General features: G+C 40.8%; 1 protein-coding gene across 2 annotated transcripts; it reads left to right on the top strand.

Annotated features, from left to right (window-relative positions):
* Positions 1-70: 70 nt before the first annotated feature.
* DCTD (dCMP deaminase) lies at positions 71-21,754 on the top strand. Of its 2 annotated transcripts, XM_010569983.1 has the most exons (7): positions 71-147; positions 3,776-3,848; positions 4,390-4,501; positions 6,471-6,606; positions 16,720-16,836; positions 18,370-18,466; positions 20,436-21,754. In XM_010569983.1, exons 3-7 carry the CDS (start codon positions 4,451-4,453, stop codon positions 20,512-20,514), a joined length of 480 nt encoding a protein of 159 aa, XP_010568285.1. In that variant the 5' UTR covers positions 71-147; positions 3,776-3,848; positions 4,390-4,450; the 3' UTR covers positions 20,515-21,754. The 2 variants fall into 2 exon arrangements, with proteins under 2 accessions (XP_010568285.1, XP_010568284.1); XM_010569982.1 differs by lacking the exon at positions 3,776-3,848 and having other exon boundaries at positions 78-147.
* The last annotated feature ends 6,042 nt before the right edge of the window (positions 21,755-27,796 follow it).

The following is a 27,796-nucleotide window of genomic DNA, read 5'->3' as shown; positions in this document are numbered from 1 at the left end:
CCCCGGGGGCGCCGTGCCCCCCCCCCCCCCCCCCCCCCCCCGCCGCCCGCCCCTTTCCCCGCCCGCTCCCGCTTTGGCGCCAAGCGGCGAAAGAGACCGGGGCCGCGGCGGGATGAGCGGTCACCAGCCCAGCCGCCACGTTAACGGGTACGCTGCCCGGGCCCGGCCCGCGCGTGGGCTCGCCTCCCTGCCGCCGAGGGCTGCGCTGAGGGAGCGGTGGCATGGAGTGGGCCGCGGGTGCGTGGCGGGGTGCGTGGGGGGTGCCCGCGTGATGCCGTTTCCAAGCTCTTCCCGCCCGTCAGCCGGCGGTTCCCTCTTCCACTAGCACTAAACTTTCTCCCTTCTCGGCCGGGCCGCTCCCGCCAGGGGGTTCGACCCCCAGGTCAAACGGGGGGGGGGGCGGCAGCCACAGCGGCGGGGCTGCCGGCCGCGGCCTGCGCCACGCGGCCAGCCCCGGCGTGTGAGGGAAGGCGGGAGAGCGGCGGCACCGGCTGCTTTCGGGGAAGCTTGGTATCCTCCGGCGGCCGCGCAGCGGGTCCGGTCCTGGCTGGGGGGGCTCTAAGCGGGGCAGGGTAGAACGGGAGAGGCGGCTGGGCGCTTACCCCGCGCCTGGCTGCCGTGGGAAGGCGTCGGGCTCCGCGGTGCTGAGGGGCTCCCGGGGCCGGCCCGGGCTGTGGCCGCGCGGAGGGAAACGCGGAGTCCCCGGGGGGGCGTTTCTTGACGCCTCTGAAGGCCCTGTCGTGAGGGTATGGCCTGTGTGGGGCTTTTGTTTGTTTGTTTTGTAACCGTTGGGATAGGAAAAAGAGCAGGTGGGGTATCTTGTATTCATTATTTCCTGAAATGGAGGGCGGCGTGAGCAACGTGAAATTAATTAAAGTCGAAGAAGTGATGCCGTAAAAGCAAAACACAGTCAGTGAAGGGAAATGTTCTTGTACTGCTCAACTGGGGCTCCGTATTTCTACAAAGTGGAATTATATTATATTTACAGGTTTGGTAGGTTATCTCTCAGGAAAAAATTGAATATAGTTAATTTTCAGTGCACCGAGTATCGTTTTTCTGTAGGAAAGGTTGATTTTTCTCTTCATCTCTCTCAAAACCTTACCCCCCAATAAGGAATAGGTAATGACCATATTCAGTACCTATATGAGGGGAAAGATGGCAAGCCTCAAGTAAAGGAAATGTCATATTCATTTGATATAATAGCGATCATAAAATCGTGAGACTTAAAGAAGAAGCTAGTATTGAAAGTCATCAAGAACACATACCCCATTTGGCTTTTGGGGAACACAAGCATTGCTGAAGGTGTTTAATTTTTATTTTTAATACACGCTTTACCTCTTTTTTTACCTTAAATTCTGTGAGTTGAGTGATAAAATAGTAATAGTCGATCTTCAGTAGCATACTTGATACTGGGGAAGAAAATTGCTACAGTACAGTTGGAACATAATGCACATGACATCAGAGATAAGAAAGCAGAGGAAAAACTTAGAGGGAGAAGGGAAAAACATCTGATACCCATGAGTTCTCCAGTTGTACGATATTGTTGTGTAGCTGAGCATCATGACTGTCCTATGAAAAGATTTGAGGTGATGTATTCTGTTTTGGGATTCTCAACTAAATTTTTCATTAAGATAGACTTTTTAGTAGCTGAATGAAATTTCTTCCTTTTTCAGATGTTGTTACAGCTTACTTGAAGCCTAGGTGGATGAAAAAGAACTGAAAAGGGAGGCACTGCCCTCTAATTGCAGAATCTTTTTCTCTATTTTCCTTTGAAATACTGTTTACGCAGACTGTTCTACAGACTACTAATCAGTCTAGAATATAAGATTTTTTTTTTTCCCCCTTTCTTCTTGAGCAGTGTTATCTTCATGGCTTTCAGTTCCCATTATTTTTATTCATAAGTTCTTCTGACTTATCACAAAGAAAATCTTTAATTGCTTATTTTACAGCTAGCTATAATATTTTCTAGAGTAGCTTTCATTCATGCAATTCTAGAACTTAGAAATGAGGGTAAGGAAGATGATCAGCTGCCTCAAATCCATAAACTTAATTTTGCTGTGTGTGCTTGACTGCTAGCCAAGGCCTTGGCTTCTGCTCAATCAGAAATTAAGTGTTTTATACCCATTTCACGCTCTTGCATTCCTGTGCACTGAGCTGAGGGAATTATCTCGCCAAACACAGTGATGTTAAGTAGAAGTAATTGAGTAAGGGGTTTTTTTTTCGTGTTCTCTTTGATGTAAGCCTTCTGCTTATTTTTCAGATATGTTCCTCTCCCTGGGAAGTTGGTACTCTGAGGGACCTCCACTTACATACAGTCTGTATTTATGAGAAAAGTAAATAGTAGCTTTTGTTGTGTTTTGAATAAATAGGGTTGCTAGGGAATAATTTAACAAAAGGAGATCTCCCAATCTCTTAGTTCAGAGTACCATTGTCTTTCTGGAGCCCTTTCCCCAGAATGTTTTATTCGGTGTAGTTGGGCGTTGTGTGTTGCGTGCCTCCCCAAAGACATCACTGTGAATGTCACAAAGTCAGGAATGTATTACACTGATCATTTAAAGTCCAATGGTGGTTTGGATTTTGTAAATTGCTTTTGTGAGATATTTTAAATAATCACTTAAATTAGCTGAAGCACTTTCTTGGCATTTCAGTTAACCTGTCAAAGTTCAATTTGACACAGAGAGGTGTGAGGGCATGTCTTTAATTTCTTCTTTCTGCTGTGAGCTTCTTGTTCTCTGAACACTTTTTTTAGTAGGATATAGCCCCAACCCTATAGTTATGATGGTTCAAGCCAGTTTGGGCACTCTCAGAATCACGTTCTTGATTTGTATGTTTGCTTTGACAATTGACAGTTCTGGGCACTAATTACAATGTTGTCAAAGTGTGAAAGAGGTGTGCTGGTTACACTAACAGTGTGTGTTTCTCCCTCCTCACATTGAGACGATGGCCTTAAAGATGATCCTCATTCATTCCAAGAACAAGCCAAATTGCTAACTTGTAATATTCCATATATGAACTATTCAAAACCAGCAATTTCTGTTTGGTAAGTAGCAACTTGTAGGTTTCTAAAGTACAATTTTATCATGTGCTAGCATTGTCTTCAGTCAAATAGTGTAACCTCTTTATGACAAGCTAATTGCAAGCCTCTAATACATGTTTCTGGTTATAAAAATAATAATTAACAAAATACTTCTCTTCTAATGTTTATTTGTCTTCCAAAAGTGCTGGTACTAGTGTTGCTAGGAGGTGTCTTGCTGCTTTTAGTTACCTATGATGTATTTTTCCGTGTGGCTGTACATCACTAGAAGGGTACCTCAGTCTTAAGCTGTAGTCCTTGGTAAGAGGAGCGCAAGAAGAAAAAGTACTGTGCCCCTTGTATTTTGATAGGCTAATATTGTATTTGAGATGTTCCATTGTTTTGGTTTTCAAGTGTAGCAATGATAGCTGAGAGTTTGGGGAAATTTCTTTGAATTTGATCTTTTTCTTGAAATTTGCGAAGCTTAAACATGTTGGGGGGGTGAGGCGAGAGAGCTGTCTTTCTTTCCTCTATTTGAGCTGAAAAGCACAGGAATTCCCCCTTGCACTGTCTGAGCAGTCTTTCACCCGTAAGCAGGCAAGAGGAAATGATGCATCACTTCTTTTTTCCTCCCTCTTTACCCCAAATTTTGTTTTCTCCCAACAAACCCCCTACTGCAGGGAAAGAAGCAACCTTTTGTGCCACTTCTATACATTATGTCTAAGGGAAAAGTTCTTGAACCCATCTCATCTCACTTTTTAGGTGGCTTTCATAGGACATAATCTCAAGAGAAATTCAGCAGGGAACTATCAGAATGGCCTCAGATTTTTTGCTGGTAAGTGTTGTAACGAGAGGCAAACTCATGGAAATAACTGTATGGGCAGAAACGAATGACTGCACAGGAAGCTACCAAATAGAAATCTAGCAAGCATTTGTCCTAGGCAGAAGTACAACATAGCTTAGATTAGAGGCTTGCAGTTAGCACAGTCATCATAAAAAAGATTATGTTGTTTGGGTGAAAAGAATGCCAGTACATGACATACCTGAATCTTAGAAATACACAAGGTGTTATCTATAAAGGATGAATTGCTCTGTCTTTGAATAGCTCAGTGCTCTGAATAGCTCAGCCTTCTTATCTAAAACTGAAATTTACAACCTCACTTGGATGGCTTTCCCCTGAAAGGAAATTTTGCATATATAAATTCCTGGAAAGCACATAACACTGATGGTTTTACTGTTAAAATATTAGTGAATGTGTGGTCTTAGCCAGATTCTGATCCAGGTTACTTGAAACTTGTGCACATTAAAAGAATACAATCTGTAATAACTCTAGCTATGTGGTGTTTGCTGATGGCTGTTTTTTTTCTGTAAACTAGTTTCGGCAATGAAGTATCCTGCAAAAAAAGAGAGGATTATTTGGAATGGCCTGAATATTTTATGGCAGTAGCTTTTTTGTCAGCACAAAGAAGCAAGGATCCAAGTTCTCAGGTAAGAAGGCAAGGTATAAGAATAACATAACCTAATCTATATTGCACATCGCATCAGATGCACATGTAGCACTTTCAGGGATTTCTTATTAAAAGGTATTTCGGTATATAGCTATTCAATTTTTAACGTGGTCAGCACCTTTTGTTACAGAAGTTTTCTTACTGGGCCTGACCTCGTGTATAATTCTGTGTGTACGTTTGCGGTTTGGAGTTTTGTAAATCTTTTCATCTGGAGGTTAAAATAACACATGCATTTTCTCTCCTTTTTCCAGTAAATATAGTTACTGTTAGAGGAGGATAAAACTAATAAAAGTTTTAGATTGTAATTTTTAAAGACACAGCATTTTACAAGTTCCTTTTCCTCACCTGTAGTGTATAAAAATTCCCTTTTGTTTGTTCTTGAGTTGACAGGATGTTGTGGTTTAACCCCAGCCAGCAACTAAGCACCACGCAGCCTCTCACTTATTTCCCCCCCACCCAGTGGGATGGGGGAGAGAATTGGGAAAAAAAAGTAAAACTCGTGGGTTGAGATAAGAACGGTTTAATAGAACAGAAAAAATAAAATAATAAGGATAACACTAATAAAATGACAGCAGTCATAATAAAAGGATTGGAATATACAAGTGATGCACAATGCAATTACTCACCACTTGCCGACCAATGCCCAGATAGTCCCCAGGTGGCGATCCCCCCAACCCCACTCCCCCCAGTTTATATACTAGACATGACATCTCATGGTATGGAATACCCCTTTGGCCAGTTTGGGTCAGCTGCCCTGGCTGTGTCCCCTCCCAGCTTCTTTTGCCCCTGCAGCCTTCTTGCTGGCTGGGCATGAGAGGCTGAAAAATCCCTGACTTTAGACTAAACATTACTTGGCAAGAACTGAAAACATCAGTGTGTTATCAACATTCTTCTCATACCAAACTCAAGATACAGCACTGTAGCAGCGATTAGGAAGACAGTTAACTCTGTCCCAGCTGAAACCAGGACACTGGAGTTTTCTAGTTTGGTTCCTCCCTCAGGTTCCCCTTCCCCCTCTACTTCACTGTCTGACCCCATTCTTTGCTTCTTTCATGTGCCTCTGTTGAATATTGGTTTGAGGTGATTGATACATCTGCTGAAACATGCTGTTCTGCAGGACCCAGTCGTCCTGCTAGTTTTTCTTTGTGTGAAAAAGTTCAGGAAGCAAATGCCAGAAAAGCCATGGAGTAAAATGCATGTTAACAGTCTGTTCAGTTACTCTCTGGCTTCTGTACATTATGGCTCTTTAGTTCTCTGAAGGTTATTCGTTTAGGGTTAAATTTTTGTTACCCAAGAGCTGGTTGATAAACACATTCTGTGAATTAAAATCAGTACTATTGCCATTTCAATAAATCTAAACTATGGGCAGAAAACATAAAAATGGGACACTTCATCATTCTGTAAGAACGGTCGCTGTGCAGACTTGGATTAAAGTAATAAAGGGTGGGAATTAAAAGGTCTGGTATTTTGGTGCACGTTTGCATAAATAAGCCACAAAGCTTTGTGAGCCTGTCTCTGCCTAGGTCAACACTACTGCATTTCTGTTCCATCTTCCATAACTTTTCTTTTCCTGCTGCTCGTACTGCTACTGGAAAAGCTAGTTTGGGGAGTTGAATGGACAGAAAACTTACGTTTAGTAGGATTAATTCAGTGGCGGTTCTGCTCCCTGAACTAGGTTCACTTCATAGTCAGACAAGGAATGGTGCTGGCAGGCTGGAGTGGGCATTACATGACTAGAGGGGTAGCAGGGTTGCATCTGCCCTGATTTATTTTAAATTGTACCGGTTAGGTACAATTGTAGCCTTGCTCACTAGATATTGTGACTTAATATAAAGCAAAGCTTGTATCTCTTAAATGAAAATTGTAGGACTGACTTTTCAGGTCTCATCTTTCTTGTTGATAGATCATTTTGCATGCTGCTGGTACTATATAAATCTAATTTTATTTAGGTTGGTGCCTGCATTGTAAATTCAGAAAACAAGATTGTTGGAATTGGATACAATGGGATGCCTAATGGCTGCAGCGATGATGTACTACCCTGGACAAGAACAGCAGCACATAGACTGGACACAAAATATCCTTATGGTAAGGCTTCTTGTGGTTGACAGGTCAGACTTGTGATGTCTGTATATGTGAAAGTTCAGCTGGTAAAGTATTGATCGGTTTTTTCTTCCACTCACCTGATTTTGTTAATGTGCCCATAAGTGGTACATCAGGATAAAAATCACAGCTCTGAAAATAAATGCAAACAGTCTTTATGAAGGACTGAATTCCTGGTGAAGTATGTTCATGAAGGATTAGCCATTTTTGATTGTGTAATGGAGACTTGTAAATATAATGCAGCTCATTAGCACACGGTTACAGTGTATGCAGATGCTTGCTGCTTCTGTGCGTTTGTCTCCACAGAAATTACAGAGAGCATGTATATGCAAAACAAATAATTGGGTCTAAAATACTGTTATTAAAATTGTAAACTCCAGCGGCTGTGGGAAATTCCACTGTTCAGGTGTTGATGGCATAGGCAATACATATTATGAAGGAGCTGAATTTTGTTTGTGTTTGAAGTATGTGATTGCATTCTGTCATTCCGTGCCATTTTTGCCTCATCTGGTGTGCAGTGGATCTACCCTGCTATGGGTGAGTTGACTTTCATTGTTTATTTCAGCCTCTGATTTGATTCACATTTACTAAATGGGTAAAAGGAATGAAGAGCAAGGACAGTTTCATGGTAAATGTGGCTGAGTGCTGCTTTGGATCCTGTCTCTGTCTTTGCAGCTGGTATAGTTTCACCTTCTGCAAGTCTGCTTTGAAGGGTCCTCTGTGAATCTTGGTGCACCTATCAACAGGGCTGTACAGTTACTCCTCTGGGCCAGGCGTGGTTTGCAGGTACCAAGGAGACAACTTGCTGGGCTGCCTCAGGCTTCATGCCATGAGTACTGTCTGCTGGGTGTGGAAATGGAGTTGAGAGCTGCCTTGTGGCCTGCAATAGCTGATGTTGGGGAGGAACCGTGGTTAGGACTGGTAAGGAAGGAGGGAGTGTATGCTCTCTTAAATCCCCCTTCTTCATCTTTCTGCTTCCGCACCAGATCCTGCTGCACCTCTGTGGGGTGAGATCAATGCAGCAGAAGCCATGGGCACAGGAAGAATGGGTATTAGGAGCTCCTTCATCCTGTGCTGCATCTCAGCCTATCCTGGGCTCAGGAATGGCAGAGGGAAGAATCACAAAACTGAACAAGAACCCTGAGAAATTTTGCCTTCCCCTGCATGGGTGGGGGGTAATGAGCACCAGAGTTCAGCTTTTGCAAAGAGATACTGGTTCTTTTCCACTGTACAGTATTTATCTCTGCCTACTAATTCTATTTTTTACTTGTAACTTCTAACAATTGGTCTGATACAGAAATTAGACTTGCATGAGTTTTGACATTCCCTGTGTTCACCCAGAGCTCTCTCTAAAAACCAGCATTACATTTTCTGGTTTCCCATAGCATTGAAGAGAAAGATGATATGCAGTGGCTCAGCACATAATTCATCAGTTTCATATTTGAGTTCTTAAAACCCTGGTACTCTGTCCTTGTTCATTTTACCAATTTATTATAAAACCTCTAATGTTAACTCTTAAGCTTGAGACAGTTTCATATTATTTTCCAAAGAGATGGATTCCCAATACTAGGGCCAGCTCCTGCCAAATTTTAAGTCTGCTCTAAAGCGCAGAAGCACTGGTTTTACATGTAATGATGGTACCATAATAGTACAACTTGATATGACTGCTTTTTATTTATAGGGTGAGGAAACAAGTGTTAGCCCATTGATTAAATATGAAGTACTGAAAACAGAATATTGATTTTGGTTGAATCTTTATGCTGCTGTAAGGTCTCAGTTCTGAACTAAGATCAGTGCAGGTGGTCTCTGGGACCCGAGCATGTTCCAGGCACTCAAATCTAAGCTGACCAATTTAATCTAAAAATGCTGTATTAATTTGTGAGGAATCTTTGTACAAGATGACCTGAGAATTTTTTTTTTTTTTTAGTTAACTCTGACTCCAAAAGATGTTGAGTAAAGTAAAAATCTCTAATACGTGATGTTTAAAAAAATGCACTAACCAATCTAACAGCTTGGAGAGACGAGTTTGTTTCTAGGAGTTGGTCTAACTACTGCCCTCCCCCCCAAGAATCTTAGTCTTCACCTCATTAAAAAAATCACAACTTTGTAACATAAAGTGTCTGCTGTGATGAATAAAGGGCCTATTTTGTAATTCACAGATCATTTAAACTCTAGCAGTTTCTTATTAATCTTGATAGCACAGTTGACAGACCAGACAAGTATATATATATATATAAAAAAAAATCTTCTGCTTTAAAAAATTCTGGTAGATGCAAAGACACATAGAATTGCTGCTATAATCTCATTAAACTGTCATGTTTTCCTTTCCGCTTTTGCTAATCATCACAGCATTTGTGTAAATTGAACTTTTTATCCTTGCTTTTTCCTCACTAGCTTGTCCAGAGATGGTACAATCTTACTGTGTGCTCCATCAGCTTGTCAGGGGAATGCTGGCACCTTCATCACTAGAGCTGCAATGTAGCTTATTAGGTAAAGCTGATGGTAATTGTGCATGTACCACCACACGGACTTGGAAGATGTCTTCTAGAGCTACTTTATGCATCTGCAGTGCTACAGGAAAGGGTCTGGGGTGGATCTGAATGCTGACCTCCTGGTTTTATGTACTGTTGTAGGTCAGGCATAAACATTAGCTCACTTCCCATCTGTTTTGGACCACTCTGACTAGCTTTCTCCGGAACAAAGCCTGAGTACTGCTGTGCGAATGGCTCACTCAAAGGCTGCTCCAGAGGGCAGGGTGGAAAAAAGGCTGCAGGAAAACTGTCATCCTGTATAGGCCTATAATGCAAAGCCTGCTGAGATGGTATGCTTAACCCTCCTCCCTCCCTCAGGCCATACTAGGGGGTATGCAACACATACTCTGTTTCATGTTGTGAAAATACCACTCTGGTGGGCTGCAAAAAACTCATCTCACTTCTTTGTGCACTTTGAACTGAGACATACGAAATAAGTATGTGGTGCTGTGGGACTCCTGAGATGTGGAGCCTTGAGGAAACCCAGGGCCAAGTGCTATGTAATGCTGATGGAGCCCTGAGTAAGATGAACATGAGCCAGTCTTTGCCAGTTGGCCTCAGGGCCAAGGGTCAGTCCCTGGCCCTGTCTGTGTTTAGCAGCATAGACATAGGAGGGGATTGGACCCGGAGGCTATCTTTGCAGAAGTGTGTTAGATGATCCTATAATAAATTTATTGAGCTCCAGCAGAACAGATGGATGCACTGACCCCACAGCTCTGATCAGATTCACTGTTTCATGGCTAGAAAACTTCCAATTTCCACCCTAAATTTATTTGTGGTTAGTTTATATGTTCTTGTGTGTGCCAGCATTGTTCTTTCAGCTTTTCTTACTCACTGCGATTAACCCTTCCTCCTTTCCCCCCTTCCCCTGTGCACTTACTGATAACGATAACCTTTTAAGCTTTTGTTGTAAGACTAACAAGTCCTGTCACTCTTAAATTTTACTGTATCTTGAAACTTGTTGGCTTGAAATTCACCAATGTCTCAGTTATCTGTCTGCTGCAATACATTGTACATATCTAACCTGCACCCTCAAGTGGTGGGTTCTGCTTAGCTCAGTGTTAGGGAAAGGGTCGTGCTTGATTAAAAAAATGTTTATTTACCTGTGTGTAAGTGTAACCTGAGCTGCTACTGAAAGAAGGCATCAAAATGTGGTAGGTAGTTGCCATGTTTTAACCCCAGCCAGTAACTAAGCACCACGCAGCTGCTCACTCACTTCCCCCCCACCCAGTGGGATGGGGGAGAGCATCGGAAAAAAAAGTAAAACTCGTGGGTTGAGATAAGAACGGTTTAATAGAACAGAAAAAATAAAATAATAAGGATAACACTAATAAAATGACAGCAGTCATAATAAAAGGATTGGAATATACAAGTGATGCACAATGCAATTACTCACCACTTGCCGACCAATGCCCAGATAGTCCCCAGGTGGCGATCCCCCCAACCCCACTCCCCCCAGTTTATATACTAGACATGACATCTCATGGTATGGAATACCCCTTTGGCCAGTTTGGGTCAGCTGCCCTGGCTGTGTCCCCTCCCAGCTTCTTTTGCCCCTGCAGCCTTCTTGCTGGCTGGGCATGAGAGGCTGAAAAATCCCTGAATTTAGACAAAACATTACTTGGCAAGAACTGAAAACATCAGTGTGTTATCAACATTCTTCTCATGCTGAATACAAGACATAGCACTATACCAGCTACTGGAAAGAAGCTTAATTCTATCCCAGCCAAAACCAGGACAGTAGTGCTCGCTTTACCTCAGAGGATGCAAATGTTTGCGAGGCATTTGGATGTTACAGGAGTAGTGATGTAGATCACCTGTATTGACACTATGCATTCCTTATGAGAGTCTTGAAGCAGATTAAAACTTTTTTCCTTCTAGTTGTAGTGTATATTTGAACAGTTTAGTAGTGTAGCCTTGTTATGTCAGAAAGCACTAGGTGTTTCGCAGAATGCCATTTTTCATTTATAGCACAAAATTGAGCTTTCATTGTTGTGTTAGAACTGGCTCTTTAGAGGCTGCTAGTCAGTGACAGAAGTGGGGATGTTTCTGCACACATGAGAGAAATGGAAGGCCAGTTTTGAAAACCTACTTTACTAAGATGTTACTAAAAGCTCTTTGTGAGGCATTGTGTTCAGTACTGTGTGCAGAAGCTTCTTAATAATTAGTCAAAATTCTGGCTTTCAGAGTCAAAAGTGAGTGCCCTCTGTTTCTGTTAGATGAATCCAAGGATTTGATGATGCTGTTTCCTCTCACCAATCGTTTAAAATACTAAATTTTCCTCCTATTAACACAAGTCTTCCTGCTAATGCTAGTTGCTGTGCTCCTGTTATGCCCTCTGTCTCCACTGTAACTAAGAACATCCATTTGACAACCAGTCTCTAATTAAGAGAGTTTTAAATTAAAATGACTGGCAAATTTAGAAACCTCTGAGCAATAGAGAAAATATTGAGTAAATATGCTTACAAATATTTATACAGGTTCAGATACGATAAAATATGTGCTGTGGCAAAAAGTATGCTCTAATTGAACAGTACCTGCTGTGTAAAACGAAACAAACTGTTACCAACATTTCCTTGTGTTAGGACTGTGAGCTTTTCATCAATTTTTTAGAGATGAACATTCGAAGATATTCAGGCAAATGTTACTTTTGTAGAAGCTGTTATTTTGACAGCACAAAACTTGGTAAGGCACTATGAAGAAGTGTGATGCTCTCTCTCCAACTGGCAGTGCAAAGCTGAAGCTTCAGCTGGAAAGGGAATGTATAGGAGACAGTCTCCGCCTACAGCCACTCGCTCTCTTGTCCTGCATGGATTTCCATCCAACTCTGGTGTTTTACACCAAATCTCTAGAAACTTTGGAGATTTGGAAACACCGAGAGTAATTTCTCTCATTCTGCTTGCCCACTAAGAAACGCCTCTGTGTTCTGCTGAGAGTAGAACAAACTTGGAGCAGGATAGGAGGAACTGGGAAATGCGGTGGATTAGCTAATGCTTCTCAGGTTTTGAGAGGGGCATCTCTGGTCTGCCTCCAGCAGATTTTGTGATGTTCATAATGGCCTGAGTGGTTTCCATCTTCACTTCCCAGTTCTCCTTTTTCACAGAAGAAAGCAGTGAGGCTGGGGCTGTTCCCTTTTTCTGACTGCAGTCTGAAGAGGCTAGGATTCCCAGTGAAAGCTGGTGGTGTTATCCTTGCCTCCCTGCCCTGACCACAGCAACTGCTCTTCCTCCAGCACACAGAGTGAGAAAGAGAGCAGCAGGAATGTCACTGAGGGCAGTGACAGCCCAACATCAGCATCCTGCCTTCCCCTAATGCAGTGACCAGCAACCATCCCTATGCTTTCACAAAGGTTAAAAAAAGATTGATGTCATTCTACAAATTCCATATCCCTCAACCACTGTCGCCAGTGGTTGTCACTCCAGGCCCCGTTCCTTTCAATATTTTGGTTCCTTCTGTGATCCTTGCTATGTCCAGCATTGGGGGTCCAGCCAGTAAAGGATAACTGGTAGGTGGAGCTTGGACAAAGATGGGATGGACAAGGGATGAACACGAAAAGGTACAGATTTTACCAAAAGACTAAGAAGAAGTGGCCCAAATTACAGAACTCCCTGTATCCATTTCTGTACCAGGTTCATGTTGAAGAATGCCATGCTGTTACCATGTATCTGTATTGGGAACCCATATTGTTTGTGAAGTTGGTTATCAAGGCAGTATAAAAACTTATGTTAATAAATAAGTCAAAACTTGCTGCATGACAATCTATATGCATTGACATGTATTCTTTTCAAATGTAACACCATATTTAGGGCATAATTTCTCAAAATTCCTAGTCTGGCTCAGTTAGTTAGTAATTAATTACATAGAAAGGTCACTCGCCCAGCCCCTCCTTTGTTTGCCTCTTAAAAGGTGACATGTTATGGTGGTCCCTACTCCAAGCTCTTCATCAAGCATGTAAGCCTTCAAACAGTATTAAGAAACGCTTTGACTAGTCCTGTGATTCTTATAAAATCACTAGTCAGAACACATTTAGTAGGTGGGAAGAGTACTTCTGACTCTGCAACCCACTAAGAGCATGTTCATGTTAAGTGGTTAATCCTGAAAAATATCCATTAACAGCGTAAGTAGGGGTCTCTTATTTATGGGTAGGTTTGAGAATGAGTGCTACCTCATATATGCAACACAAAGCAGTATGCAATGAGAAAAGATGGAAACACTAGCAATTAATACTGCCAGTAAAGAAGCAGTCATTCCTCTGCCTTTTTTTTTTCTTTCTTTCTTGTGAATATAGTAGCAAGTGGTGGGAATGTCAGAGCACATACTAAGTTCTCATTGCATGGTTATTTCTTCAGCTAATGAAGCCTTTCGAGAATACTTTTCAAGCCACTTTTCCAGAATGGAAACCACTGTTCCAGACTTAATATTATGTTGGCTATACATGAATACTATTTTTTTTAAAAAAACAAAACACTGGGGCCCCCCATAGGGTACTGTAAAAATTCTTAGTTTTACTAGTCTATATAAATATACAGTTTTCAGAGTTCTGAATACTGTGCACCTGTGAAAGGTTATTTTAAGTTAGCTTCTTACTGTCTGAGAGAGAACAATATGTAACTGTTAGTTGGAGCTCTTAACAGGTTAGAAAACTTCATAACACCCCAAATGTGAACTACTTAGTTATTAACAAGCGGGATTTTGGACTCCTGGATTTGTTTTCTGTCTCTCACTAATGCTCTGTACAAAGCTGGGCATGTCTCTAAGAAAAATCTGGGGATAATAGACTATCTTATCTGTAAATTGGTTAACAGTCAACGTCTATCTGCCAGAGAGAGGGGAATATGAGGAAGAGGGAATGAAGAGTGATGGGACAAAGCCTAAAAATATTTGTCTGATGCCTATACCTTCTTAAGGACCATCTGGCATAATATCCCTGACAGGGGCCAGTAGCAGATGTCTAGGGAAATGTATAAAACAAAGACACATGTAATGATAGTTCCACCGAATATTCTTCCAAGTTCCAACAACTAAGCCAAAATGGTTTTGTATTTAATAGCCAAGTAGAATAAAAAAAGAAATATTGGAAGGAAAAAAAATTACTTCTGGAATCAATGCAAACTTCTAGTCCCATAGTACTTCTGCAGTAAGTACAGTATGAAATACTTGGTTAGGCTACAGTGTGCACGAAAAACCTACCTCCTTTTGCTTTTGAAATGAAAGCTTGCTGGGTTTGTTGGAGACCCACTACTTTTTGTCTTGGAATGATTAGTTTGTTTCTTCCTTATTACTGTCTTCTGTGTATTCTTTCCACACTGGAGAGTCGTAACTGTTCTTAACTTCGGACTGTGTTAAGACGATCAGGAGGCAAAATTTCTCCTTTCCCTTGCTCAGCCGATTATCTTCTCTAAGTTATTTTTGGCCTGAACTTGTTTTCGCTGGGGAAGACGTTTGTTGTTGAAAGTTTGCAAAAGTCTGCCAAAAGAGCCTTTCTTTCTCATCAGCACAGGAAGGAAACTTGTTGAAGTACTAATAATGAAACTTGTCTGGTTTTATGGCTGAAGATTTCTGAGTTTTAGTGAAGGAAAAATATTTACTGAAGGAATTAGGGCTTTTTTTCTAGTTCTATGAGCCTTTGAAAACATTCCCTCATTCTTCTTTCTGGAGGCCTTCCATATTTTAGACTGCTGCCTAGAACATAAGTATATTGTTCAAAGAAACTTAAAAGTGATGTTTCTGTCCTGTTGACATAACCTAGTTCCAGTTGCGGAAATAATGACGCTCTTTTTCACTCAATCCTCTGTAACCCCAGAAAAACAATTCTCTGACTATTTATTGTGAAGGCTCCATAAGATTAGTGCAACTCAGTAATATACTTGGTGTTAAATGTACTTTCTGTATTTTCTAAATGTATAGGTGCATATAATTGTATATCTTGTACACTTAATGGCATATGATTAAAATACAGTGTGACCCAACTACAGTTGCAATAGAAACAATAATAATAGTAACAGAAATCTTAATGTGATGGTGCTTGGGTTTTTTTATATTAGTTTCTGGCTTTACAAGTTATGAGAAGGTATGTGGACAGCATGGTCATGGTGGTGCTGAGGACTGCTTGTAGAAGTCGATACTGAGCTTTCTTTAGCAAGTGTTCTGTCCTTTGTGACTTGTCTACATGGGAAAGCTCGTGTGCCGTAAGTTAGGCTGTAAGTTTGTAGTGCATTAGCTGTTGTATAGAAAATTCCATGTAGGCATTTAGCGCATACAGAAAACATTAGTTTGTAGTGCATTAGCTGTTATATAGAAAATTCCATGTAGACATTTAGCGCATACAGAAAACATTTCCATTCAGCAAGGATTGCCACATGTTAAAGGTACTGCACTCAGTTATTCTTTGTGTGGTGAGATCATTCACACAGAGGTCAGTATATAGTAGCAAGTATACTATGAACTTGTGCTATGAAACCTTGCCTGTTGTAATTTTCACACGTACGCAAGGGAGAGGAAAAATTTTTTTTTTTTTAATCTGTTCTTCAAAACAAGCAGTGGAAAAACTCTTAATGTTGTCTGCACATGCAGGTCTCTAGATGAGGTCAAACCCACACCACACTTCAGCACCTGTTTATGAAGTAAGTCAGGGCAGCAGGCAGTTTCTTAGTAGGTAGGTATATAAATTATGCAACTTGCTGTCATTCCTAGGAGTGAACAGGAAGTTCCCACAGAGATCCTAATGGTTTTTTAGAGGTTCATGGTGGATGACAGAGAAACCGTGCTCTTCTCACCTGTGTTGGTAACACATTAGATAATTTGCTGATGTGTACAGCATAAAAACTTAATCCCTAAGGTGCAATCTCTCCAGAAAGAGCTATTGTGTTACAGTGGAATAAGGCAGGGTAGACTGTTGCTACCTGGCCTATCTCAAATCCATGGAGAAACAGAGGACTTTTTTTCCTGCTTGGCAAGTCTGGCAGTATTAATGAGCAGTAAACTCACTTTAATATTAAAGCTGGGGCATTTTTATGGTTGAGTGTGTCTTGTGTATTCTTGGGGTGAGAGAATCATGCAGCAGCGCTGAGCCGTTCTGAGACCCAGAGGACAGAGCTGCTCGGTTTTACTTCACGATTCTCCTGCCTTTAAGAGCACACAGCGCGCTCTTACAACCATAAGACTGTTCTATCTGTGCATGTAAACACATAAATGAGCTGTTTTATACTGGCAATTAGATACTCCAGAGAGTTGTGAAGCTGTGAGATATTGCTTCACTTAGGGTGGTTGCAACTACTTGGCCCACAGCCTACGGCTTTGTTGCCTGCAATAGGTGTTAGCAAATGGCAATGCTAATGCGCTTAATGATATCATTACTAATCGGCAGCCTGGTCAGAACAATTGACCTTCATTGATCTTGGTATTTCTGCTTTTATTTCTTCCTCTGCCCTTTATGACAAGCTGTGGAAGCTATTTGCCTTTGAAAGGATGTAAGCAGTTATATTGTAACACTTTAATTGTAGTTTGACTGATTTATTTTAATGAACGGTATTATGAATTGTTTTGTTGGTTTTTTTTTTTAAATCAGTGTGCCACGCCGAATTGAATGCAATCATGAACAAAAACTCAGCTGATGTGAAAGGCTGCAGCATGTATGTTGCCTTATTTCCATGTAATGAATGTGCAAAGCTCATCATCCAGGCAGGTAAGGAGTAGTGCCAGCTTGATTTGTCAGGGTTGCAGTGCTGCCTGCTCGTTGGTATCTTACCACGGATGTATTTGATGTTAAATTGCTGCTGTTAGATCTAAATTAATTGCACTGTCAACTTCATAAGATGCTACTTGTGGGGGTTTTTTGCATCTGAATGGTGCCAAATTTTTCCAGTGCTAATTGCATCTTCTGTGATTCTAAGCGTGCTTCTAATTTAGGTTTGTAACTTCTTAGACCAGGAGCTGCCAAAGAACAACACAGGCTTTGCATATAATTACTGTCAATTTTACTGTGCTCTGACACATTGAATAGAGTAGGGCAAAAAGAAATAAACTTCTGCATGACAAAAGGTCTGTTGGGAGTATATACATGAAATTTTAATTTGAATGTGATGCATGGTAGATATTTGAAGATTTTAAAATATCTTTGCTCATAAATGTCATAAGACTTCTATGATCCTACTTTAATTATGTCTTTCATTACAATTGTTATAAATCTGTGCCGCTGCAGCAAGTGTGCTGGCCTAAATGTGTCTCCTTTTTTCAGATTAGGCGGTATCTGCAGTAGGCTTCAGTTCTGTAAAAATCTCTGCTTAAGGTAGCATATATTTTGCTCATTGAGTAAACTCTTGCAGTGCTAGCATGGATTGCTGTTCTGGAGTGTTTCCCTCACCACTAATGGCCACAGGAATCTATGAAGAAAGTAGCAAACAGAACACTTTTTATTTTGGTCAGTAAAGTTTGAAATGAAGAGACATGAAGAGGGAAAGATGATGGTATTCTGTTTTTGTGCTACATTTCTCTTATTTATAGAATCAAAATCAAATGGTCTTCAAGGTAGATTGGCTGCTTGTTCTCAATGTAGTCACTCACCCTTTTCCTTATGCACTTAGGTCAGCACTAAACTGCAATGTATTGATATTCATGTTGTCTGGAAAATACAGTAAGATGTTGATAGGCTGCTTGTGAATTCTCTTGGGTCAGCCTTACACTTCTCCCCTGCCTAAATAATTTAGGCATAGATCATTCAACAGTTTGAGACAGGATGCATTTATGAGGATTTGAACCTGGGACTGGGAGTTATAAAACAGGGAAAAAAGCATCCTTTTATAGCTATGCATTTGGAAGGGGAATAGGATTGGGGGTTTAAGTTCTTTGTGGGGAATTTTATCTATATTAGAGAGCCAGAAAGAAAAGTTTTCAATTACTTTTGCAAAAATGCTTGATTTCTAGTCTGTCTATCTTGTGGTTTTGCCTACGAGTTTTTGGTTCTGGTTTTCTGAGTTAAACTTAGGTGAAAGTGAAGAAAAACATTTTCCAACATTTTTGAAAGAACTGTCTTCCAAAACAGCTCTATTTTACATAGCCTTATTCTCAAGTACAATCTATAGTATTTTGGGAAGTAGAGGTGTACCAAGGAGTTCTAGAGCATGTGGATGAATGCTGCCTTTTCTGATTTTGTGCACCAGACATTACTTTTTTTTGTTTTCAGTGTAAATCTAGCATTTTTTCTATATGACTTTCTTAGGAATAAAGGAAGTTATTTATATGTCTGACAAGTATCATGACACTATGGAAATGACAGCTGCACGGCGGATGTTTGATTTAGCAGGTATTATATACAGGTAAGAGAACTTTGGATTAACTTTATTTTTATTGTGGAAAGGGAGAAAATGATGTGTGAAAGAGACCAACTTTAGGGCAAAAGTTTTTCTTCTTTGCATTGTGCAGCGTTTTACTCTTTGGTGGTGTTTGTAGATGGCTTTCTCTGTATGCCTGCAAAAGATACTGGATTGACAAACTGTTGCACCATTCTTTTTGCCTTGTGTATGGTTAAATTTAAATTTCATAACGTTTGTATGAGAAAATGTTCCATTTGGAATACTCATTTCATTCCTGGACTGCAAGTGAAATTGCAAATGTGGTGGTTATTTGTTACATTGTACTCCAGAGAGCCATTGCTGACCCTGCTTTGAACAGGAGGTTAGACTAGATGATCTCCTGAAGTTGCTTACAACCTGAGTTATCCTATGATCATATGAGTTGGACTGAAATGACCAGTAATTTTTTTTTTGTGGATTACTTGATCCTTATTGAAACTTTAGTATCTTTTTGTTGCAGTCAATTTGGGAACGTGTTGAACCAGCCACCCATAATTAATTCTTGGTGCCTATAGCTGTCCAGTCTTCTTTGGTCAGCTTTTCTTGTGAGAAAAGCGTAAAACTTGGAATATTTGCCTTAAAGTAATGAGAATCTGAAAAACGTTTGAAGAGTGGGGTTTTTAAAGACACTGACAGAGATACCTAAAGACAGTCTGTTCAACGGCTAGTTTGATAGCAATAACATGCTGTGGGTGAGGCTAATTATGCAGTCAGGGAGGCTTTGCAACTCTAAAAAGTTTTACAATATTAATATAAAGACTTTGAAACATTTGCAAACATAACAATTCTTACAGATAAATTTTTAGGATGAAAGGTACCTACTGGGCTAAGAAACATCCATGAAAAAACACAGCAGTACTTGAAATTCAGTTTTAGTCCTTCCATGTATTTCCTGTCTACTAAGACTATTTGACTAAGAAGCATAAGTCATTCTCTTGCAAGTCAAATCTTGTAACTTCTCCAGGGTGAGAAGTGTTTCTTGCATTTCAGATTGCTATTCTGAACAAAGTATTCAGAGTTTCTGTGGTCAGCAGCACGTGCTTTTCTGTGTTGACTGTTACTCATTATTGTATTGATTGTTAAGGATGTAGGTGGTACTTAATGAATCTCTTGAACTGAACTGCAGAGCTTAATTAGGCACTAAATCCACACTATTTGCATAATCCTTTGTTTACTGGTAGACTGGAAAATACATGCTTGGTCCCCAAATACCTTCCTTGCTAATTGCTGTAGCAGATGCTCTAATGATAATAAAAGGAAACATTTTGTGGCAGTCTTAATTTTACAGTTCTAAAGTTACAATTTTTAAATGATTCCCTCTTAACTAGTTTTGGTTTCCCCAGTATGATGCATAATGTGATCTATTCCACTAGCACAAAAAATATTTTATTTTACTGAGGCAAAGTTTGAAAGTGTTCTTTGAAAACTTGGCAGGAAAAAAGTGATCAAAATATTTATCAAAATATATTCCAGATACCTATTATATATAAATACATATACATATATGTGCATATATAATGCATATACAGTATATTAAAATATTTTTATGGATACATATATGCATCTATATATCTGTAAATATATATTAAAATATTTGAAATATAAATATATATGAACAAAAATCTCAGCCCTGGTAACATGATGCCACCACCTGCAGCTAAGTTGTTTAAAGTCCTTTGACTCCTGGGTAATTTATGAACTCCAATAGCCGAAGAATGCACAGGCTAACCCACCCCATGTGTCTTTTTTGTCTTAGTCTTTCTTGTTCAGGTTTCTCTCAGTGTGGTGCGCTATAATTGGCTCCCATAGAGATGAAAACTATGTGAATCCAAGGAGGTTTTTTTTTTATTCCTTCAAAAATTTAGCTGGAGCTAAAGCAAGCAAAATGTTTTAACTACTCACTAACTAATATCTGTATTTTTCTTTATTTTAGGGAATTCAAGCCAAAGTGTAACAAGATCATCATCGACTTTGATTCAATTAACAGCAGACCAAGTCAAAAGCTTCTGTGAATTAAGTCTCATTAAGTGTCTAGAAGAGTGTGATTATCCTTTTCTAAAAAGCTGCTAATGCCTTTCATCTTGAAGTTACTTGCAACTTTTTAATGGCTTCTGTAGCTAAAGTAGACTTCTAAGAAATCCAAAGCATAAAATGTCCCACTCACTTCATCTTGTCATGTGGAATCTAAATCTACTTAAAATTTTCTAATGCCAAAACTGCTTAAAAAGTCTAGAGATATGTAGATGAGACAATATAATGTATGTAAAGAAAACTGTTCAGATTCTTGCTGTATTCATCACCACATGCTCTGATAGGCTGTCAGCATTGATTTAGACTCAGTTTAACAGTAGTACTTATTGTAACCAGTCATACATTGGAATACGCTAATATATGTTGATCTCTCTACTGGATATGTGGATCTAAGTAGTTGATCCTAATAAAGGACAAAAAATGTTATCCATGCAAATACTAATCTTCCAACTAGCATAACACTAATATTTAAAAGGTTATACAGCTTTAAGAATGTATGATATTCTGCATGCGTTATCCAACAAATGAAATACTGATTTTTTCTTTAATTGCTATCTAACACTCTCATACACGGGGAGGGGTGAGAGAGGAAGTTGTTCTGAGAATGGTCCATGCTGGACCAAGCTTTACAGGTGCTTTCAAGTCCTTGTTTTCCCCAAGACTCCAGAATTGGTGGGGGTTGAGGGAGTAAATAATTTGGCTCTTTACCTTTGGGACTCTTACTTGGAGTTGGTTTTCATGTGTAGAAGGAAATTATTTTATTGGTGTAAGCTGTTTCTAGGCAATCCAACATAGCTCAGTCTTAAAATCGACCTGTAAGATAACTGAATCATTTTTTGTCCTTTGAGAGAAATTGGAGATAGTCAACCCATATTCGTATCTGTGCCAAAAGAGGTAATTATGGTATTAGCTTGTTTCCCAGTGCTGGCATAGTACCTTCATTTTCATAAATGTTGCCTAAAATAATACCCTTTTTAATTTTATCTTGAGATCTGGGAATAGATTTGAGTTCCTTTTCTCTAATTTGATTTTTTTAAATTAAATATACCTAATGGCTTTTTTTAGATAACATTGGTAGTTGTTTTGTTTTTTGTTTTGGTTTTTTTAATGTGGTTATACTTCAGTGAGCTTTTATTTTCTCTATAAAAGCTTTGTTTCATATTTTGGGACATTATGTAATTTGGCTTCATACCAGTATTATTAAAGTCTTACTAAAATCCACTACATTGAAGTAGACTCATTATTATAATATTAAGCCATGTGCTTGGCTCCAGAGTGCTGCTGGTTTTGCAATCATATGCAAAGCATATTTTGTGCATTTGTGATATTACATAAAGTGTAATGTTCATGAACCATTTGGCTACTAAAGGGAGCATTGTAATGTATTATAAGATATGTCCATTTATAAAGTAATTTCTGACTTTCTCTTTTTTTCCTACAACTGTTTTCCACCTCAAAATTGGTCTGTGGCTTACTGCCAGAAGAAGTTTGCACATATGTGGAGGGGGAGGGTGAAACCTGAAAAATTACTTTAATAAAATGTCACTAAAACAGCTTATGCACATCTTTTTCTTTGGCCTGAATTAATAAGTAGAAGCATTTTGAGTTATACTGGTCTGACAATGGGACAGAGGGGAGAGAAGAAGCAGAATTTTTGGTTTTGGCAGCAAAATTGTGTTTTCTTCATAGATAATTGCTGATCTAAGTTAAGACTTAAAAGATATATGCATTGTGATTCTGGTCACTTTAAATATTTTTATGTCAGGCCTTGGATAATGGGAATGTATAACGTGCATAAAAACTCGGGAGTTTTTTTGAACCAACATCCAGGTGTTTTGGGGAATGTACTATTTTTTATAATTACTCTTTGTTTTTTCCCCAGGACTTTCCTGTTTGTGTACAAAAGAGCACTACTAGAGAATATGATAGGACTTTAGATTTGTCCCGATCAGTTTTTGATCTGGTAGAGCCACATATACAAGCTTTCAGAGTAATTGTCAGTTGGCTCAGGCTAGTAAGTGAGCTCTCTCATTTCCAGGGCAACTTTATGGAAAGGGAAAAAGCACATGTACAACTCTTGAGACAGCGCATGCTTAGTTTGAGGTTAATGTTTTAGACAAAATCTTAAAGAACGTTTGACCCTTACTTTGTGTGCATGCCTAGAAATCTGTATGCTTCTGGCTTTTTTTGTTTTAATAGTTTAGAAGTGCTTTGACTTCCAAATAAAGAATAATTACTGGAGGAAATAAAGAAAACAGGTAAATATAATAAAATGTGTTTCTGCTCCTGAAGCTCAAGTTCAAGTTGAATAGAACCGTTTGGGCTGGAAGGGCCTCTAGAAGCCTTCCTGAGAGCACCGTTGACGACAAGTTAGATCCAGTCGCTCAGGCATTGTCCAGGTGAGTATCTCCAAGAACAGCGATTCTGCAGCCTTTCTGGTCATCCATTCCAATACTTGACCCTCACTGACACCCTCACTGTGTCTTTTTCTTTTTCCTTCAGTCAGAATTTCCATTGTTCCAGCTTATGTCTGTTACCTCTCATCCTTTTGTTGTACGTGTCTGAAAAGAGTCTGTCTGTCTTCTCTATAACCGCTCATTAGGTAGCTGAAGTCAGCAGTTATGTTCCCCCCACCTTTAACCTTTTGTCCAGGCTGAACAAATGCCATGCTCATCCTTTCTCATGCATCGTGTGCTCCGTCTTCTCACCATCTTAGTGTCCCCTTGCTGTCTGTGTCATACTGGGGAACCCAAAGATGACGCTACTCTGGATGTGGTCTTACATGAGCTGAATAGAGGAGCACAAATAATCACATCTGTTGACCTACTGGCTACACACTTTCTAGTAGAGCCTGGTATGTGGATAGCCGCCTCTGTTGCAAGGGCACTTCATCTCTTGTCCACCTGAATTCCTGGGTCCTTTTCTTCCAAGGCACCTTCCATCCAGTGGGCACCCAGTCAGCATGGAGTTGTTCTCTTCCTGGTGCAGGACTTCATCGTGTTGCTGTCAACCCATTCCTCCAGCCATTAATATGGCTGGACTTCGAACCACCGACCACTGACTCTTTGAGCTTGATGGCTCACCAATGTGAAACTTCACAGGTCCCATCGTGGCCACCCGCACCGCTCCCATGGTAAAGCACCCCTCCAGCCTGCTGGAGGAAGGGGAGGTGACTGCAGGCTGAGGCTTCATTAGGGATTGCTTGAAAAACCCAGTACAGGAAGCTGAGAGGAGTCTCTGGGAAGCACTTCGGTAGTTACTTCAGGAGCATTAATTGGAGGAAGAAATCACATTCAGATACAATGCTGAGATCCTATCCAGTTCAATATAACTCTATCTTAAAGGTTAAATCTAAATCTTGCCATCATCTAGAATTTCCTTCCAAATATTATTCCATTCCCCTGTTGGAGAACCCAAGGAACGGGCAATCTTATTTACATAAATTTCATTTAAGAAAGGGTGGTATCACAGGCCGGCATACTGAATGAGAGCATAATCTCCATCTTCGAAGTTTTGATCACTGACTGAGCATTTTATTGCTTTGTATATTAGGAATATTTTCACAAAGATAACAAAAAGTATGCTGTGACCAGTACAGTTGCTCTGATTTCCAAAATAGCCTATGATAACATTGGCAATAAAAGCTCTTCTGGTGCATCACTCAGCCTGAAAGCTCTACGTGCAGAACTGCAGTAGTTCATCAGCTACCAAAATGAATCTTGCAGGAATTTTAAGCTGTTGAGAACAAGCAAACAAAAATTCCCATTTGCCACTCTTAGCTTCCCCCACACACACCCCTCGGTGATGGGGGTCTTTATGCAAGTGAGGTGGGACAAAGCCCAGAGGCCTCACCTGGTCGCCCTGAAGCAGCAACTACACAGAGCTAGGTCTGGCCCGGGGGCCTGGGATAAGTTTACGAGGTGCGGCTGGGGCTGTGGGGAGCAGGTGGAGCAGCGAGCAGTACTCTTTAGTAATCTAGCAGGGTTGGCTTAGGTTTCTGCTACACTGGGAGCACTTAAGGATGAAGTACAGAAGTGACCACAGCTGAAAGGCCATTTATTTGCAGCTGTTTCTTCTCAGTTGTAGGTAAGAAAAGGATTTATATAATACAGGGCTGAAAGTGTGAGGTACTAACTCTTCTTTTCTTTGGTGGTGATGGCTCAAAGGTTTTGCACCACTAAAGCCTCTTTTAGCAGATTTCACTCTCCCTTCCCTTCAAAATCCAGGTTTATCTAATGTAGAACTTTCTCTGATTTGAGAACAGAGGGGTAAAACTTGTTTCAAGTATGTAGTCTGCATCTGCTCCGTGTTCTCAACCTTGGGAACTACTGGAAGGCATACAGTGGAAAAGCATTAAACAGAGCTGACTGTCTAAGAAACCCTATATGAAACCTTTAAATCCATGTTCCCTTCCTTTTACGCTTAACTCACCTGTTCGCTTTCTCTGGCTTGGAGGAAATGAGAGGAGGAGGAGGAAAAAAGAAAGGATTTGTGAACTGTCTCTGCCTCACTCAAAAAATCAAATGTCTTCCTGGCATTTACAGCTTAGTTAAATGGCAGCAAAAGCTTTAAGGAAGCATGTGGTTAATCAGGCTATGGAAGAGTGCAGCATTTGATTTTTTTTTTGCTGGAGCAGGAGCTTAATCTCAGCAGCTTGCTTCCTAACACCACTCATCTTCAGGAGCAGTGGATATATGTTGTCCGAATGCTTAAAAGGCACCAATGCGGCCAGGCTTTGAACCCCTTCCCTGCTGAGGAGGTATCCCGGGAGGAAGGTGCCTTGGGCAGCTCCATGCCTGCAAGGCACCACCAGATAGTTGTGGCGGGAGGGCTGCTGCCTGTCCCTCCAAATAACAAACAAGAAGGGCACCATATTTCTGTGAACTGTGCAGCAGAAGGGCAACACTTAGAGATATATATGTGACAGGGTACGTGAATTACAGTGATTTGTTTTGTGTCTCTACCTGATTTTTTTTTCTTTATTTAGGAGGAATTAAGAAGTAGGGGTTGGAATAGGCAACTGCTAGTTCTATCTTGTATGCTTGAAGGTTTGTGCTGGAAAATCTGGCCTCTGTCAGGGCACTCCCTCTCATCCAGATATGAGGGGAAAAAAAGATCAAGCTTGATGTGCTGGATTTTTAGTTATTGACATTATTTACTGTGCTCTTAACAAACGGTGCCCTAAGGAGAAGGAGAATAATGTGCTCTAGTAGCAAAATATGCATAATAAAGAAGCAATTGCCTACGGTTTCCTGGGATTTCTTACTCCGTGCTCTCTACCTCCCTATTCCTTCATTGTTTCAAGCTAATGTATATTTCAATTCTGCCATGCAAATATTCAGAAGGTCTCCCTGCACCAAAGGAGAGGAAACAAAATACATTCAAATCACCACTTCAGTGGCTTAAGTTGTGTCTTGGTTTGCTAGAGACTTGGGTACGTTCTTTAGTTGGCTGTATAACTCTGCTGTTGCTGCTTGTTGACTCGTGCTGAAGTCTTTTTTGTGGCATATCTTGTTGTGAGCGGGGTTTTTTTCCTCCACTGTTCAATCAACTCTGACTGCTAATCAGAATGTTGCTGAGTAAACAGGACTGATTAAAATTAAAATTTTAATTTTGTGTTGTAAACAGTATGGCACTTTAATATTTGTACTGTTATTAAAGATACTTCTAATAATGTATCTAGTGTTTTGTGGTATGGTTTTCATATTTGTTTCTTGAAGCACTGACAAGTTTTGCTAAAGAGCTTCACATTCACATGCTAGGGTTTTGTATTCCATGTATTCCCTTTTTCAAGGGTGACTGTACTTAATTATATTGGATATGGGTATCCTATTTATTCTTTCTGGCTTTAAATCTCATGGGGAAAAAATGTTTCTGTGACAACTGAGGACATTACACTGTAAGAAACAGCCATAACATGAATGCCTTAGTCTATATGAATCTACTCATTGCTCTTAACATTGCTTATCTATCTTCCAGAGGAGAAAAAACAGAAACTAGTTAGGTGTGGAAACACCTTAAAAGAGTGTTGGCTGGTGCTTGGAGACTTGCCCTGAGGAAAGGGACAGGGGAGACTAGAAAGTCCTCGACAGCAAAACAAATCTGATGGGATGTTGAAGTCTGAGGATGAAAGGAAGAGAGACAAGGAAGCGCATGTTTGCAGAAGAGGTCTGTTACCTATCAGGCCCTTCAAGGCCAAAGGAAGCTGTCTGGAAACAGGGAGGGAAAGAACCTCCCTGTGATCTGGAGAAAAAAATGGAGTAAGAAGGAGGGTGGAGAGCCTGAGCATGTCAGACGACCCTGTTATAAACTGAAGGAGCTTTTCAAAGTGGCTGAGGAACAGGTATGCTGAAAATTTGTTTCTCTTGTGCTGACTAGAGTCGTTGTCTTTTGAAACTGATAGGCTTCGTAAGTGCTTCTAGTGTGCCTGGCCACTAAGAGGTCACCGCAGGGCACCTACATGGTTAGTTTATGGGGGTACACTGAAATTACGGTGTAGGCTTGATGCAGCTGAACTATAGCCTCTGGTCCAGGGAGTCCCACAGACAGCCGGTAACCTGGGGGACTGTGAGGGAGGGAGACTGTCTCCCATTGAGAGTCAGCACCTCTACTCCAAAAAATGAAACCTACCAACAGCTTTCACAGCACAGTAGCTCCGGGTGATTTCCAGGTGTATGTTTTGACTGCTGCCTCCTCCTCCACTCCCTGCTCTCTTGCATCCTCTCACTGCCTCTTCCTGCAGCCCCGTTGTCTCTTCCACAGCCTCTTTCCCTGCAGGAGTTTGCAGAGATGTCAGCAAGAGGGCTGCACTGCAGAAGCGGCATGAACATGGCAGAAGCAGCGTGGGTCATCATTCACCTGGCAGGACTGTGGGTCTCTGCTCCTTCCACTCCCCCTCCCTGAAATATGGGGTCTTGCAGCACTATAGCTGCCTCCCCAGGGTCATGTTGTGTGGAGAAGAGTGGGAGCCATGGTGAGCATCTCCACCTGAGGGACACTTGACCTCTCCTGGGGCAACACCATGGCTTGGTTCAGGTAGGATGGCTCTGGAAATAGGATGTTCCTGCTGCTCTTCCCCTCATTGCTCATGCTGGCTCATGTCCCTGGCTGGAAATGCTGCTGCATGAGCACGGGTGAGCCAGGTCAGTGCCCAGGAGGATATATGTCCCTGGCGCTGGGCCTTTGGGATCCTAGACCCCCTAGGACTGACTTAAGCCTGCAGAAAGGTCACTGATGTCTGGGATGGTTCTTGCTGTGAGGCAA

This window comes from Haliaeetus leucocephalus, unplaced genomic scaffold (assembly GCF_000737465.1).
Source record: "Haliaeetus leucocephalus isolate CR32 unplaced genomic scaffold, Haliaeetus_leucocephalus-4.0 Scaffold284, whole genome shotgun sequence".
In the NCBI taxonomy this organism is placed as follows: domain Eukaryota; kingdom Metazoa; phylum Chordata; class Aves; order Accipitriformes; family Accipitridae; genus Haliaeetus; species Haliaeetus leucocephalus.
This window is presented reverse-complemented; position numbering and strand designations above follow the sequence as displayed.

Bases quoted from the DNA above. Each gene is read 5' to 3' on its own strand.
- DCTD (XM_010569982.1), top strand. From the start codon at position 113: ATGAGCGGTCACCAGCCCAGCCGCCACGTTAACGG. The intron at 148-4,389 runs GTACGCTGCCCG...TCTGTAAACTAG, and splicing joins CCCAGCCGCCACGTTAACGG to TTTCGGCAATGAAGTATCCT. The intron at 16,837-18,369 runs GTAAGGAGTAGT...TGACTTTCTTAG, and splicing joins AAAGCTCATCATCCAGGCAG to GAATAAAGGAAGTTATTTAT.